General features: G+C 49.8%; 1 protein-coding gene across 1 annotated transcript; it reads left to right on the top strand.

Moving 5' to 3' along the window:
* The first annotated feature begins 7,819 nt into the window (after positions 1 to 7,819).
* On the top strand, positions 7,820 to 8,916 carry LOC120964944 (polyubiquitin-like). Its single transcript, XM_040390021.1, has one exon. The coding sequence runs from the start codon at positions 8,044 to 8,046 to the stop codon at positions 8,914 to 8,916; it is 873 nt and encodes a 290-aa protein (XP_040245955.1). The 5' UTR covers positions 7,820 to 8,043.
* Positions 8,917 to 16,007: the final 7,091 nt, after the last annotated feature.

Raw genomic sequence — 16,007 nt, 5'->3', positions numbered from 1 at the left:
CTCCAAAGTTCCAGAGAACGGCGTTTTAGTCATCTTGCCCATGAGGCACGGTTCGCAAGTACCAAGTGATTCATAATCAAGTGGTTCCAAAACTCCATCAGTATGGAGTTTCTTCATGCGCTTTACACCGATATGACCTAAACGGCAGTGCCACAAATAAGTTGCACTATCATTATCAACTCTGCATCTTTTGGCTTCAATATTATGAATATGTGTATCACTACTATCGAGATTCAACAAAAATAGACCACTCTTCAAGGGTGCATGACCATAAAAGATATTACTCATATAAATAGAACAACCATTATTCTTTGATTTAAATGAATAACCGTCTCGCATCAAACAAGATCCAGATATAATGTTCATGCTTAATGCTGGCACCAAATAACAATTATTTAGGTCTAAAACTAATCCCGAAGGTAGATGTAGAGGTAGCGTGCCGACCGCGATCACATCGACTTTGGAACCATTTCCCACGCGCATCGTCACCTCGTCCTTAGCCAATCTTCGCTTAATCTGTAGCCCCTGTTTCGAGTTGCAAATATTAGCAACAGAACCAGTATCAAATACCCAGGTGCTACTGCGAGCATTAGTAAGGTACACATCAATAACATGTATATCACATATACCTTTGTTCACCTTGCCATCCTTCTTATCTGCCAAATACTTGGGGCAGTTCTGCTTCCAGTGACCAGTCTGCTTGCAGTAGAAGCACTCAGTCTCAGGCTTAGGTCCAGACTTGGGTTTCTTCTCCTGAACAACAACTTGCTTGATGTTCTTCTTGAAGTTCCCCTTCTTCTTCCCTTTGCCCTTTTTCTTGAAACTGGTGGTCTTATTGACCATCAACACTTGATGCTCCTTTTTGATTTCTACCTCCGCAGCCTTTAGCATTGCGAAGAATCGTCTTATCCATCCCTTGCATGTTATAGTTCATCACAAAGCTCTTGTAGCTTGGTGGCAGTGATTGGAGAATTCTGTCAATGACGCTATCATCCAGAAGATTAACTCCCAGTTGAATCAAGTGATTACAGTACCCAGACATCTTGAGTATATGCTCGCTGACAGAACTATTCTCCTCCATCTTGCAGCTGTAGAACTTATTGGAGACTTCATATCTCTCAATCCGAGCATTTGCTTGAAATATTAACTTCAACTCCTGGAACATCTCACATGCTCCATGATGTTCAAAACGTCGTTGAAGTCCTGGTTCTAAGCCGTAAAGCATGGCACATTGAACTATCGAGTAGTCATCAGCTTTGCTCTGCCAGACGTTCTTAACATCGTCATTTGCATCAGCAGGAGGCCTGGCACCCAGCGGTGCTTCCAGGACATAATTCTTCTGTGCAGCAATGAGGATAATCCTCAAGTTACGGACCCAGTCCGTGTAATTGCTACCATCATCTTTCAACTTTGCTTTCTCAAGGAACGCATTAAAATCAACGGAACAACAGCACGGGCCATCTATCTACAATCAACATAGACAAGCAAGATACTATCAAGTACTAAGTTCATGATAAATTTAAGTTCAATTAATCATATTACTTAAGAACTCCCACTTAGATAGACATCCCTCTAATCCTCTAAGTGATCACGTGATCCATATCAACTAAACCATGTCCGATCATCACGTGAGATGGAGTAGTTTCAACGGTGAACATCACTATGTTGATCATATCTACTATATGATTCACGCTCGACCTTTCGGTCTCAGTGTTCCGAGGCCATATCTGTTATATGCTAGGCTCGTCAAGTTTAACCCGAGTATTCCGCGTGTGCAACTATTTTGCACCCGTTGTATTTGAACGTAGAGCCTATCACACCCGATCATCACGTGGTGTCTCAGCACGAAGAACTTTCGCAACGGTGCATACTCAGGGGGAACACTTATACTTTGATAATTTAGTGAGGGATCATGTTATAATGCTACCGTCAATCAAAGCAAGATAAGATGCATAAAAGATAAACATCACATGCAATCAATATAAGTGATATGATATGGCCATCATCATCTTGTGCTTGTGATCTCCATCTCCGAAGCACCGAAATGATCACCATCGTCACCGGCGCGACACCTTGATCTTCATCGTAGCATCATTGTCATCTCGCCAATCTTATGCTTCTACGACTATCGCTACCGCTTAGTGATAAAGTAAAGCATTACAGGGCGATTGCATTGCATACAATAAAGCGACAACCATATGGCTCCTGCCAGTTGCCGATAACTCGGTTACAAAACATGATCATCTGATACAATAAAATTTGGCATCATGTCTTGACCATATCACATCACAACATGCCCTGCAAAAACAAGTTAGACGTCCTCTACTTTGTTGTTGCAAATTTTACGTGGCTGCTACGGGCTTAGCAAGAACCGTTCTTACCTACGCATCAAAACCACAACGATAGTTTGTCAAGTTGGTGCTGTTTTAACCTTCGCAAGGACCGGGCGTAGCCACACTCGGTTCAACTAAAGTTGGAGAAACTGACACCCGCCAGCCACCTGTGTGCAAAGCACGTCGGTAGAACCAGTCTCGCGTAAGCGTACGCGTAATGTCGGTCCGGGCCGCTTCATCCAACAATACCGCCGAACCAAAGTATGACATGCTGGTAAGCAGTATGACTTATATCGCCCACAACTCACTTGTGTTCTACTCGTGCATATAACATCAACGCATAAAACCTGGCTCGGATGCCACTGTTGGGGAACGCAGTAATTTCAAAAAAATCCTACGCACACGCAGGATCATGGTGATGCATAGCAACAAGAGGGGAGAGTGTTGTCCACGTACCCTCGTAGACCGAAAGCGGACGCGTTAGCACAACGCGGTTGATGTAGTCGTACGTCTTCACGATCCGACCGATCAAGTACCGAACGCACGGCAGCTTCGAGTTCAGCACACGTTCAGCCCGATGACGTCCCTCGAACTCCGATCCAGCCGACTGTTGAGGGAGAGTTTCGTCAGCACGACGGTGTGGTGATGATGATGATGTTCTACCGACGTAGGGCTTCGCCTAAGCACCGCTACAGTATTATCGAGGTGGACTATGGTGGAGGGGGGCACCGCACACGGCTAAAAGATCAAACGATCAATTGTTGTGTCTCTAGGGTGCCTCCTGCCCCCGTATATAAAGGAGCAAGGGGGGAGGTGCGGCCGGCCAGGAGGGGCGCGCCAGGTGGAGTCCTACTCCCACCGGGAGTAGGACTCCCTTCCTTTTCCTAGTTGGATTAGGAGTGGAGGGGAAAGAGGAGGGAGAGAGGAAGGAAAGGGGGGGCGCCGTCCCCTCTCCTTGTCCTATTCGGACTAGGGGGGAGGGGCGCGCGGCCCTGCCCTGGCCGCCTCTCCTCTTCTCCACAAAGGCCCACTATGGGCCATTAAGCCCCCGGGGGGTTCCGGTAACCCCTCGGTACTCCGATAAAATCCCGATTTCACCCGGAACACTTCTGATATCCAAATATAGGCTTCCAATGTATCAATCTTCATGTCTCGACCATTTCGAGACTCCTCGTCATGTCCGTGATCACATCCGGGACTCTGAACAACCTTCGGTATATCAAAACATATAAACTCATAATATAATTGTCATCGAAACGTTAAGCATGCAGACCCTACGGGTTCGAGAACTATGTAGACATGACCGAGACACGTCTCCGGTCAATAACCAATAGCGGAACCTGGATGCTCATATTGGCTCCCACATATTCTAAGAAGATCTTTATCGGTCAGACCGCATAACAACATACGTTGTTCCCTTTGTCATCGGTATGTTACTTGCCCGAGATTTGATCGTTGGTATCTCAATACCTAGTTCAATCTCGTTATCGGCAAGTCTCTTTACTCGTTCCGTAATACATCATCCCACAACTAACTCATTAGTTGCAATGCTTGCAAGGCTTAAGTGATGTGCATTACCGAGAGGGCCCAGAGATAGCTCTCCGACAATCGGAGTGACAAATACTAATCACGAAATACGCCAACTCAACAAGTACCTTCGGAGACACCTGTAGAGCACCTTTATAATCACCCAGTTACGTTGTGACGTTTGGTAGCACACAAAGTGTTCCTCCGGTAAACGGGAGTTGCATAATCTCATAGTCATAGGAACATGTATAAGTCATGAAGAAAGGAATAGCAACATACTAAGCGGTCGAGTGCTAAGCTAACGGAATGGGTCAAGTCAATCACATCATTCTCCTAATGATGTGATCCCGTTCATCAAATGACAACTCATGTCTATGGCTAGGAAACATAACCATCTTTGATCAACGAGCTAGTCAAGTAGAGGCATACTAGTGACACTCTGTTTGTCTATGTATTCACACAAGTATTATGTTTTCGGTTAATACAATTCTAGCATGAATAATAAAAATTCATCATGATATAAGGAAATAAATAATAACTTTATTATTGCCTTAGGGCATATTTCCTTCACAATTGGCACCTGCAGCTATGATGCGTCCCATTATTAAGCCATGGCCGTTTAGAGGATGGGGTTTAGATTTTATTGGTCAAATATACCCTGCTTCATCTAAAGGTCATCGCTTCGTCCTAGTAGTTACAGATTATTTTACCAAATGGACTGAAGCAATTCCTTTAAGAAATATGACCCATAAGGAAGTGATTAATTTTGTTTTGGAGCATATTATTCGCAAATTAGGTATTCCTCAAACTTTGACTACCGATCAAGGTTCTTCTTTTATGTCTCATCAATTTGGTGAGTTTGCCGAATCTTTTAGAATTAAATTGTTAAATTTGTCGTCTTATTATGCTCAAGCTAACGGACATGCCGAATCTAGCAATAAAACTTTAATTAAGCTTATAAAGAATAAAATTAAGGAGCATCCAAGAAAGTGGCATGAAGTGCTTTCGGAGGCTTTATGGGCTCATCGGATATCTAAGCATGGAGCAACTCAAGTGACACCATATGAGTTGGTGTATGGACAGGAAGCAGTGTTACCTGTAGAGGTTAATTTGCAAGCTCTTAGAGTAGCCAGACAAAATGATTTGTCGACTGTAGACTATAATAATTTGATGCTGGACAGAATTGATGATGTTCCAGAAGAAAGATTAAGAGCCTTACAGGAAATTGAAAAAGAAAAGTTAAGAGTTGCTAAAGCTTATAACAAAAGGGTGAGGGAAAAATCGTTTCAAATAGGAGACTTGGTGTGGAAAACGATTTTGCCTGTTAACTAGGAACAATAAATTGGGCAAGTAGTCGCCGAGTTGGGAAGGCCCATATAGAGTTGTTGAAATTGTTCCTGGGAATTCATATTTTGTAAAATCTTTGCAGGGGGAGAAATTGCTTAAAGCTCTCAATGGAAAATATTTAAAGAAGTATTATCCTAGTATGTGGCAGGAGGCTTGATGGCATGACGGCCGATATTATTTAAGATATCGTCCTAAGCAAAATATGGCCGATGTGTTATTTGGACATCGCCCTGAGCAATGATATGACCGATGAAGCAATTGACATCATCCAAAGGTATCGCTATAGTGTTTTTGGTAGATGCAATCATACCAAAAACAGGGGGGCATATGTTAATGATGAAATTTGGCTTGCCAGTTTTACAAATTTGACAGCTGTTGGAATCGGAGTTCAGCTAAAAGTGCAGATCAGAAATATGTTCAGTGCAGAGGATAAATATGGTAATACTTCCAGGATGGGGTTCTTGCTTAGACAGCAGAGGGGCAAGGAAGAAATCTGGTCTGGGGAATATTTGAGATAGAAAAGGTTCTGCATGAGGTACTTGTTCGGCTGCAGCAAGCCCAAATATAGGCTAGTACGTACTAGTATAGGGCTGGGCTGCTGTCCCATGTGTTTTGGGTGCTGGCCGGGCTAATTAGGGATTAGGAATATTATATTTGACCTGCTTGCAGAGGAAGCAAAACAGGGATTACCTTCTGTATGTGTAAAAGGAGTCCTACTCCGATTCAGCCAAAGACCAGGGCGTGCCCTTATGTATATGGGGTACTTGGCCGATTGAAAAAAGGACCAATCGATCCTTTTGCAACCTTACGTTACTTTTTCTGCTACGCTCTTTTCTTTCCAGCATCTAGCTCGTAGCTTCTGCCCAGCCCTAGCAAACCTAGGGTTTGGCTCATCTTTATCGTTTTGCATTGAAAAACGGTCGGTTTACCTCCACGAAAGTGAGGAATCAGTGCTGCTGCGCCGATCAATTTCTCGCAGCAACAGTAACTTACCACACATGTCGACGACGAGGTCCGTTCGTCGTCGTTGTCAATTCACCGGGTGATCCTCTCGTGCAGGGTGCCATAGTTGGCGAAGTAGATGGTCGATGCCACACGCAGCACGAGCACGCCGGGCACGTCCTGTATTGGCCCATCCGCCGGTAGATGGTCGTCTCTGGCACGTCGCCCATAACCGTCGTCCTCGGCCGCGCCAAGAAGAGCAGCACCTGCAGCACTGAGATGAGCACGGCCACCACCATCCCCGTCTCGACGCTGCCGAAGACGGCGCCGAGGTAGAAGTCCACCTTGTCGACGTGCCAGAGGAAATCGCGGTGCCGTGGTAGGCCCCAGCGCAGGCAACGTGCCGTAGCCGTTGTAGGGCCCCGCTGCGGCGTTGAATAGCTCCACTGGAGGGGCGGTCGCCGCCGCCGCCGCTCCCTGCTAGCAGCACCTCCACTGCCTCCCAGGTCGCCACCGGCATCGCTCCCCGCTTGCAGCGTAGGCACCTTGCCGGAGCCGTGGTAGGCCCCTGCTGCGGCGTTGAACAGCTCCGCTGGTGTGGCAGTCGCCGCCACCGCCTCTTCCTGCGAGCAGCACCTCCGCCGCCTCCCAGGTCGCCGCCGCCTTCGCTCCCCTCGAGCGCCTCCCCGAAATCTAAGCCACCGACGGGGCGCGGCGAGCCCTCACCGGTGAGCGGCGGCAAGGCGTGGCTGCTCCAGCTCGACTTTCTCTCTCTTAGTGAAGACAATGGGGATGGGGAAAAGGAGCCCAGGAAGGAGAAAGTGACGGGGGGAGAGGATAAGGCGTTCGGGCCAAGGAGTTCCTGGAACGAACGAACGAGAAACATGACGTATCAAGCACATGCTTCAAGATCCACGCTAATTGATCTAACGATACAGAACGCGTTCGGACTGAAACACAAAAACACAGTGCGTTCGGGAGTTATCGATTCCGTTTTATTATCTTCCAAGTGCACCAAAGTATTATTGTTGTCCATTTACTCCATCTAAGTATGAATACTTCATCCACTATGTCTGGTTTTGTGACGTAATATCACATTTGCACATTATTAATCACAGAAAATCCTGACGAGTTATCTTATTCCTCTGTCATTCTCTTGCACCTCTCTGAATTACCCACATCTTCCTCTGCGTGGGTACTGATACGCATGCCGCTGTCAAATACCGGTTTGAGGGGTGCAGTGACCACGTACAGATCCTTAGGATGAGTAAAATGGGCCCCCAAAAAATACTTTGGGTATTAAGTGGACAAACCCTACACTTCAGGCCAGGGTAGAAAAGTGAACTTCTTCCTGATGTATTTGCTATCTGTGGATTAATTTGGAGGGGTGACTCATAAAATATGTGGCTGATCTCATATGATGGATCAGACCTTAGGAATTATTAGATGGAGGTTGTCAAAATAGTTCGTCTTCTGTTCCTATCTATAAGAAGAGACATGATCTGTTGTATTTTCTCTTGAGTAGTTTGTCCTCATATCTATCTATCAATTTTGTGTGAGATACTGGATTGCTTGCAATTCGGCATGTGTGTGTTTTAGCTTCACAATTTTGTGTTAGATCCTTGAATTTTTTATTTGTTTATGAAAAAGTATAACAGGATAATCAAAGATAGTCCTAATATTCATGTTGATCGTTCATTCTTAGTCCATGTGTAAACGTCCCTAGTTGTTCTGATCTGAACTAGATTTCTTACCCATGCAACTGATATTGTTAACCCCATAACATCTGTCGATTTGTTGTGGCTTATGAGTGGATTTTGGTTCTTGGTTCTACCAATTTGATGGAATTTGTGTTCGGTGGCTTTAACAGAAGCTCTTTGTCTAAAAATAGCTCATGTTTCGTACGCTTGTTCAACAGATGCAAATCTTTGTCAAGACCACAAATAGCAGGACTTACACTCTTAAGGTCAAGAGTTCAAATAAGATCGAGGATGTCGAGGCTAAAATGCGTGATCACCATCTAGATGTGCAGGGTCTTATCTTTGCTGGCAAGAAGCTGGTGTATGGCCGCACCCTGGCAGATTACAACATTAAGAATCTGAGCACCCTACAGCTTGTCCTTCACCTGCGTATTTCTGTCAAGACGCTGACTGGCAAAATCATTGATCTTGCGGTTAAGAGTTCAAATACCATCAAGCACGTCAAGGCGATGATTCAGAGTCAGGAGAACATTCCTTGGGATAATCAGGGTCTCATCTTTGCCGGCAAGCGGCTGGAGGATGGCCCCACCCTGGCAGATTACAACATTGAGACTTTGTGCACCTTTGAGCTTGTCCCTTTCCTGCATGTGATAGTCAAGATGGTGAACGGCGAGAGCATTGATCTTGCGGTTTTGAGTTCAGATACAATCGAGGATATCAAGGCGATGGTTTATGATCAGGAGGGCATTCCTTCGTGCATGCAGCGCTTCATCTTTGCCGGCAGGGTGCTCGAGGATGAGCGTACCCTGGCGGACTACAACATTCACAAGTCCTGGCGCTGCATGCTTCACCTTGTCCTGGGCTTCCGTAGGTATGGAGTGATTCGCATCAAGACGCTGACTGGCAAGACCATTTCTCCTGCGGTTGGCACTCAAGACACGGTTGAGGATGTCAAGGCGATGATTCACAAGGAGGAGGGGATTCCCCCATCCCAGCAGTGCCTCTTCTTTGCTGGAAGCCACTGCACAATGACCACACCCTGGAGAGCTACCTCAGCGGGGATTTGAACGTCATCGCCATTCACCTTCTGCATCGGCGCGCGCTGCTGCCTCGTCGGATTGTGGACAGGGCGCGCAGGCTGCGGAACAAGCAGGAACTTGGGCACGGCTGTCTGTAATGCCGTGTGCCGGTGTGGTCCAATTTGTGTCAATGGAGTCTAAGCGAAGTTGAACTGTTAGAAGTCTATATTGTAATTTTGTCAGAAGTCGCCCGCATGCAGTTTGTGTCAATTCAGCTGACTGTTTGTGGCTAGCTTAGGGTTTGTCTAATGGCTGGTTTGTGTTGGCTTTAATGGGTGGTTGTCTTTGCTGGTTGGCTGAACCAGTGTTGGCTTACTCACTTGATTGGAAACTTGGGCACATGTTGCATGATACCTACTGTTTAAGATCAACCCTATTTCATTGGCAATCTAGACCAGTTCTCAGGTTCCCCAAGTGCTAGCTCCTAAACTAAACGCATCTCCACAGGAGGTGCATACATTTTAGCCATAAAACTTTTCCTTTTTTCTTTTCTTTTTTCTTACATGTTTCAATACAAAAAAAGTCAAAAAAGGAAATCAGCGATGGAGCCGCGTCGAACTGCATATCAGCGAATGCTAAGGTGCATACATTTTAGCCATAAAACTTTCCCCTTTTTCCTTCCCTCTTTGGTGATAACAATTTATTGATGGCTATTTTGAGGTCCAAAAAACTGCATATCAGCGATGGAGCCGCATCAAACTCGGGTGAAGAGGTGATCCGCCACGATTTTGATTTCTTTTGGTGGTTGCCGGTGATGGGCCTTTGGCGTCATGCACATAGGATTCTACGGTCGTGATTTTTATCTAGGCTGATGGTTTTCGAGCGAATGCTAAGGTTCTACTGTATTCTCAGTTTTGTTTACGTGACTTACCATGCAAAATAAGAACGGTGAAAGTAGATATCCTAGGCACTATTGACATGTTTGGATGATGTCAAACTAAAGTTTACTGATTGTTTTAGCCAGAACTAAGAGCATCTACAACTGGACCGCCTAACCCTCCCAAAATGTCAGGGCGGACAGCCCAACCACTGCCGAATATTTTCCCAACAGGACCCCTCATAGACAACCTAGATATATGGACTGTTCGGCACCCGTCGAACCCAGCACATATATATGGGGGTGGATACACTACCGGAATCGCACCCTATGCCAACGGCCAGGGCCGTCGGCATAGCCCTGATTGGCCGTCGGGACAGGCCTATGCCGACAGCCCCCGTCGCATAGGGCCGTCGGCAACATATCCGTCGGCGTAGCCAGGGAGGCCGTCGGCATAGAAAGGCCGTCGGCATAGGCCCTATCCCGACGGTGTCCGTACATCTATGCCGACGGCCCTGGCCGTCGGCAACGTTATCGCCTAACGGCGGCCGCCGTCAAGTGCTGACCAACGGCTGCTCGCCACATGGCACGTCTATGCCGACGGTCTAGCCGTCGGCATAGTTCCAAACTAAGCCGACGACTAGACCGTCGGCATAGACGTGCCACGTGGCGAGCAGTCGTCACTCCTGGGGCAGGGCTATGCCGACGACATAGCCCTGCCCCAGGAGTGCCCATTGTCGCCACGTGGCAGCTATGCCGACGGTCTAGCCGTCGGCTTAGTTTAAAACTATGCCGACGGCTAGGCCGTCGGCATAGCTGCCACGTGTCAGCCACTGGGAGCTCACGCCAGCTCTATGCCGACAGCCTAGCCGTCGGCATAGTTTGTGTCTGTTTTTTCTTTTTTCTTTTTTTTCAGCTCAATTCATTTGAATATATACAACATATATAAGAATCATGCAACAATATATGCATCACATAACAATAAGGAGCAGCATCACACAACAAATTCATCATCACACATCATAAGAAGCATCACAAAGCATAAACATATAAGTATCATCACCACCAAGCATATAAGAATCTCACAAACAACAATAAGAAACATCACAAGCATGTAAGTATCATCACCACCAAGACCGCCACAATGTGACCCAAAGGCTTAAGCGTCAGGACATCGAGCACCGCGGAGGTCGTCACCGCCAAGACCGCCGAAGCCCAGGTCGTCACTGCTAGCGGCAACGCTACCGCCAAGAACGCCTCCACCTCCGTGGATCGGAGTGGTCGGGCTCCGTGACTCGGGAGTGCTGCGAAGACCACCGCCAACGGTTGATCCACCGGTTCCCTGGATGTTGAAAAAGACATATTAACGGGATATATGACTGTGTTGAAAGGCATGATATGCTTTGGGGTGAATAGATTGGGGATGAGCTAACCGGCGAGGGGCCAGCGTTCTGTGCCACAAACTCCTCAAAGGTCAGCAGCCTTGGTTGTGCTGGAGGACATTGTGCTGTTTGCAACTGAGGACACCTACCGGCCGCCATTTCCTGAAAAGTGTGCTGCATCTGGCGATCCCTCTGCTCATGGTATGCATAAAGGCTCTCGTGCCACGCCATGGTCTCCTAGCGTGTGTACTCCAGGTAGGCCTACGGTATGACATGTTGGAACTCATAAAACTACTAAATGCGGAAAATAAAGTGGGCAATGAAGATAAGAGGGAAAATACTTACAGATTGCCGCTCCTGAAAGAGGGACTGTGAATGTGCACTGGTCATTGGCGTGCTCGTGCGCTGGCTCAGGCTCGGGTCGATCCGACGGAGCTGTGTGTAGGAGATAGTAGGAGTGATCACAGCATCGAGTACCGCCTCCCGACCGTGCTCCTTCGGCCCCATGCCCACCACCACCCTATCGTCCAGATCCGCCGCAATGGGGTCTGGTGTGTCAGGATGTAACTTCAGATACTCATCGGAGTAGGCCTTCTTCCTCTACGCGGTCTTCTTGCCATAGTACTTGGGCTCGCCAGGCTTGGAGTCCTTCCGCGTATGGGCGATCTCCCACGCCTGCATGTGTGAGAGCGGCCGCTTCAGTTTCTCCTCCTGCACCACCAAACAGAGGTTAGTCATACATAAGAAAGTGATGGACTTGTAGCTCATCCTCGGCTGTAGGGGAAGGAGTCGAACAACAGAGGGATGCTCAGGGACCAACACGTCGGATGACGGTCACTTTGATGAAATGCAACACCACAAAGCCTGCAAATTCCACGGAAAGAACAACTTAGTCAAAAAATCATTATGAACAATTTTGTCTTCAGTTATTTTATCAAGTTCATTATGAGTATCGAAAAAATTAGCAACATCATAACATCTCAGTCAAGTGTCAAAATTTTGTCCAACATCCATCCATCCATTCATAGATCATTAACTTGACCAACATCCATTCATCAACATGACCTAACATTAAATTTATGAAAAACAAAGTTTCTAAAAAAATTCACCGACATTCCATCCATCCACCATCTATGATTCTAACAACATCCATGCATCCATCTAACAAAAATTAATCCATAGATCCATCCACCTAAAAACACTGGCAAGAAAAAGAAAAAGAACATACAGAAAATATATATTTAGCTATCTATCTATCCATCCATTCATCTATTTATCTAACTATCTAACTATCTATCTATTTATCTAACTATCTAACTACAAAAACAATAGCAAAAAAAGAAAAAACAGCAGCGACACCAGCAGCGAGGGGGGGGAGGGAGGGAGCGGCAGGGTGGCGGGGGAGCTCACCGAGGGGGGCAGTACGGGAGCGGCGAGGGGGTACGGGTCGGGGCAGGGGACGGCGGCCGGAGTAGCACCACACGACGGCCGCCGGAGGGGGTGCGGGTCGGGGCAGCGGGCGTGGCCAGGCTACCGCTCCGGCCGTCCGGTGCCGCACTCAGGCGGTTGGGCCAAGAAGCCCGGGCGGCATCGACGCAGGGACGGCCGGGGCGGTGGGTGGAGGGGGCGGATGAGGGGCGAGTGGAGGGGGCGGCCAGGGCGGTGGGTGGAGGGGGGCGAACGGCGGCAGCGATGGAGGGCGGCGGCGGGTGGAGGGGGGCTTGGGTGGAGGGGGAAGACGGCGGCGGCGATGGAGGGCGGCGGCGTGGATCGGGATAGGGCGGCGGCGGGGACTAGAACGAGGGTGCGGCAGCGCAGCGGGTCGGGATCCGGTGGCGGCGGCGGCGCGGGTGGGGGTCGGGGTCGGGCGGCGGCGCGGCGTGGGTCGGAGTAGGAGGAGGAGTGGTTGAGGAAGGGGCAGTTGAACGAGTGGCCACTGCGAGGCCCGAGTGGATAAGGGTGCCTCTATGCCGACGGCCATGCCGTCGGCATAGGCATGGTCCCACCTGGCAGCGAGAGGGCCGTCGAGTGGATAAGGGTGGCTCTATGCCGACGGCCAGGCCGTCGGCATAGATAGGAGGCCTATGCCGACGGCAAGGCCGTAGGCATAGATGGCAACCAATTTTTTTGAAAAAATAGTCCCACCTCGCCGATGGACAAGCAATTTGACATGTTTAAATAGTTCACTAATCCATACGTCATAAGCACCGGTATTCATTAGACTTATATGAAGAAATCGTACAATTACAGTGAAACTTTCAGTGCCCGGGCAGCCGGCCCGGTGCCCGGGCACTGAAGGTTTCACCGTGATAGTACGTTTTCCATGATGAATGCCGGAGTTTTTAATAAATTGAATTATTACATCTTTTAGATTTTTAGTTTACTGTGTGTATGGGACCCGGTGCGACGCCCGTGACACAGCGGCAGCGACGCCCGTGACACGGCGGCAGCGACGCCCGTGAGGGGGGGCACACACCGGAGCCGCGCGGTCGGGTGCCTGCGCCTGCCACCACACTTCCACAACCGTAGGAGGGCCCATCGCAACACCTGGCGGCATTGCTACCCCTCGGTACCCCGTCCCGTCTAACCCTGAAACAGACGACCGCCGGATCTAGCCCTTTGACTTTCACCGGACGGGGTTTGACCGGTGGACCTTTTCACCTGGTTGTCATAGCCCAGCCCATAGCTACACCTCCCAACACCGTCCCAGCCCAACCCACCCCAAGATTCCCTCTGTGTCGGCCCGACGTGGTCATTTCCCCCCTCCGGGACACGGCAGCAGCGACGCCCGTGAGGGGGGCACACCCCGGAGCCGCATGCCGGGTGCCTGCGCGTGCCACCACGCTTCCACAACCGTAGGAGGGCCCACCGCAACACCTGGCGGCATTGCTACCCCCCTCTCACGGACGGCGCCGCCGCCGACACCTGGAGGGGGGAAACGGACGCGTCCGGTCTACACGGAGGGGATCTTGCTGTGGGTCTGGCCCGGATGTTGCTCCAAAGTGTTCCTATGGGCTTACCTAATACAACCAGGTGGATAGGTCCACTGGTCAAATCCCGTCCGTGCAAAGACAAAGGGCTAGATCCCGTGGTCAAACGCTACAGGGTTAGGCGGGACGGGGGCCCTGGGGGGTAGCAATGCCACCGGAGCGTCGCACCAGGACCTCATACATGCCGTACAGTGTGGTGGCATGTCCGAAGAGGCGGCACGCGTCTCCGGGGTGTGGCCCCCCACATGGACGGCGATGACACGGTAGTAGACGTTCTGCGGTAACGATGCGGCGTGAATATTATTAAATACTCGGAGCGCAATAAAATCATGAGTTTTTTACACGACGTGGGCACATGTGCTATAGGACTGATGGTAATTTTTCATAATTTTTGGTGATGGAGAATTATCTGAACACTTTCCTCTACGCAGATTGCTCTTCGCGTGCCCACGACTGTGGCCGGCGGCCTCCGGGGGCTAGCATGCCGCCAAATCTTGCATAGGCGGCCTCTCACAAGTCTGGAAGTGTTGTGGCGGCTGCAAACGCTAGGCACGCATCTCCGGTGTGTGGCCCCCCTCACGGACGGCGCCGCCGCCGGCACCTGGAGGGGGGAAACGAACGCGTCGGGTCTACACGGAGGGGATCTTGCTGTGGGTCTGGCCCGGATGTTGCTCCAAAGTGTTCCTATGGGCTGACCTAACACAAACGGGTGGAGAGTTCCACTGGTCAAATCCCGTCCGTGCAAAGTCAAAGGGCTAGATCCCGTGGTCAAACGCTACAGGGTTAGGCGGGACGGGGGCCCTGGGGAGGGGGGGTAGAAATGCCACCGGAGCGTCGCACCGGGACCTCATACATGCCGTACAGTGTGGTGGCATGTCCGAAGAGGCGGCACGCGTCTCCGGGGTGTGCCCCCCCTCACGGATGGCGATGACACGGTAGTAGACGTTTTGCGATAACGATGCGGCGTGAATATTATTAAATACTCGGAGCGCGATAAAATCATGTGCTATAGGACTGATGGTAAATTTTCATAATTTTTGGTGATGGAGAAGTATCTGAACACTTCCCTCTACGCGGATTGCTCTTCACGTGTCTACGACTGTGGCCGGTGGCCTCCGGGGGCTAGCATGCCGCCAAATCTTGCGTAGGCGGCCTCTCACAAGTCTGGAAGTGTTGTGGCGGTTGCAAACGCCCGGCACGCGTCTCCGGGGTGTGGCCCCCCTCACGGACGGCGCCGCCGCCGGCACCTGGAGGGGGGAAACGGACGCGTCGGGTCTACACGGAGGGGATCTTGCTGTGGGTCTGGCCCGGATGTTGCTCCAAAGTGTTCCTATGGGCTGACCTAACACAACAGGGTGGAGAGTTCCACTGGTCAAAGCCCATCCGTGCAAAGTCAAAGGGCTAGATCCCGTGGTCAAACGCTACAGGGTTAGGCGGGACGGGGGCCCGGGGGGGTGTAGCAATGCCACCGGAGCGTCACACCAGGACCTCATACATGCTGTACGGTGTGGTGGCATGTCCGAAGAGGCGGCACGCGTCTCCGGGGTGTGCCCCCCTCACGGACGGCGACGACACAGTAGTAGACGTTCTGCGGTAACGATGCGGCGTGAACATTATTAAATACTCGGAGCGTGATAAAATCATGAGTTTTTTACACGACGTGGGCACATGTGCTATAGGACTGATGGTAATTTTTCATAAGTTTTGGTTATGGAGAAGTATCTGAACACTTCCCTCTACGCGGATTGCTCTTCGCGTGTCTACGACTGTGGCCGGCGGCCTCCAGGGGCTAGCATGCCGCCAAATCTTGCGTAAGCGGCCTCTCACAAGTCTGGAAGTGTTGTGGCGGTTGTGAACGCCCGGCACGCGTCTCCGGGGTGTGGCCCCCCT

Source organism: Aegilops tauschii, chromosome 5 (genome assembly GCF_002575655.3).
Source record: "Aegilops tauschii subsp. strangulata cultivar AL8/78 chromosome 5, Aet v6.0, whole genome shotgun sequence".
In the NCBI taxonomy this organism is placed as follows: Eukaryota; Viridiplantae; Streptophyta; class Magnoliopsida; order Poales; family Poaceae; genus Aegilops; species Aegilops tauschii.
The sequence above is the reverse complement of the archived record's forward strand: the minus strand, read 5'-3'. Positions and strand labels throughout refer to the sequence as shown.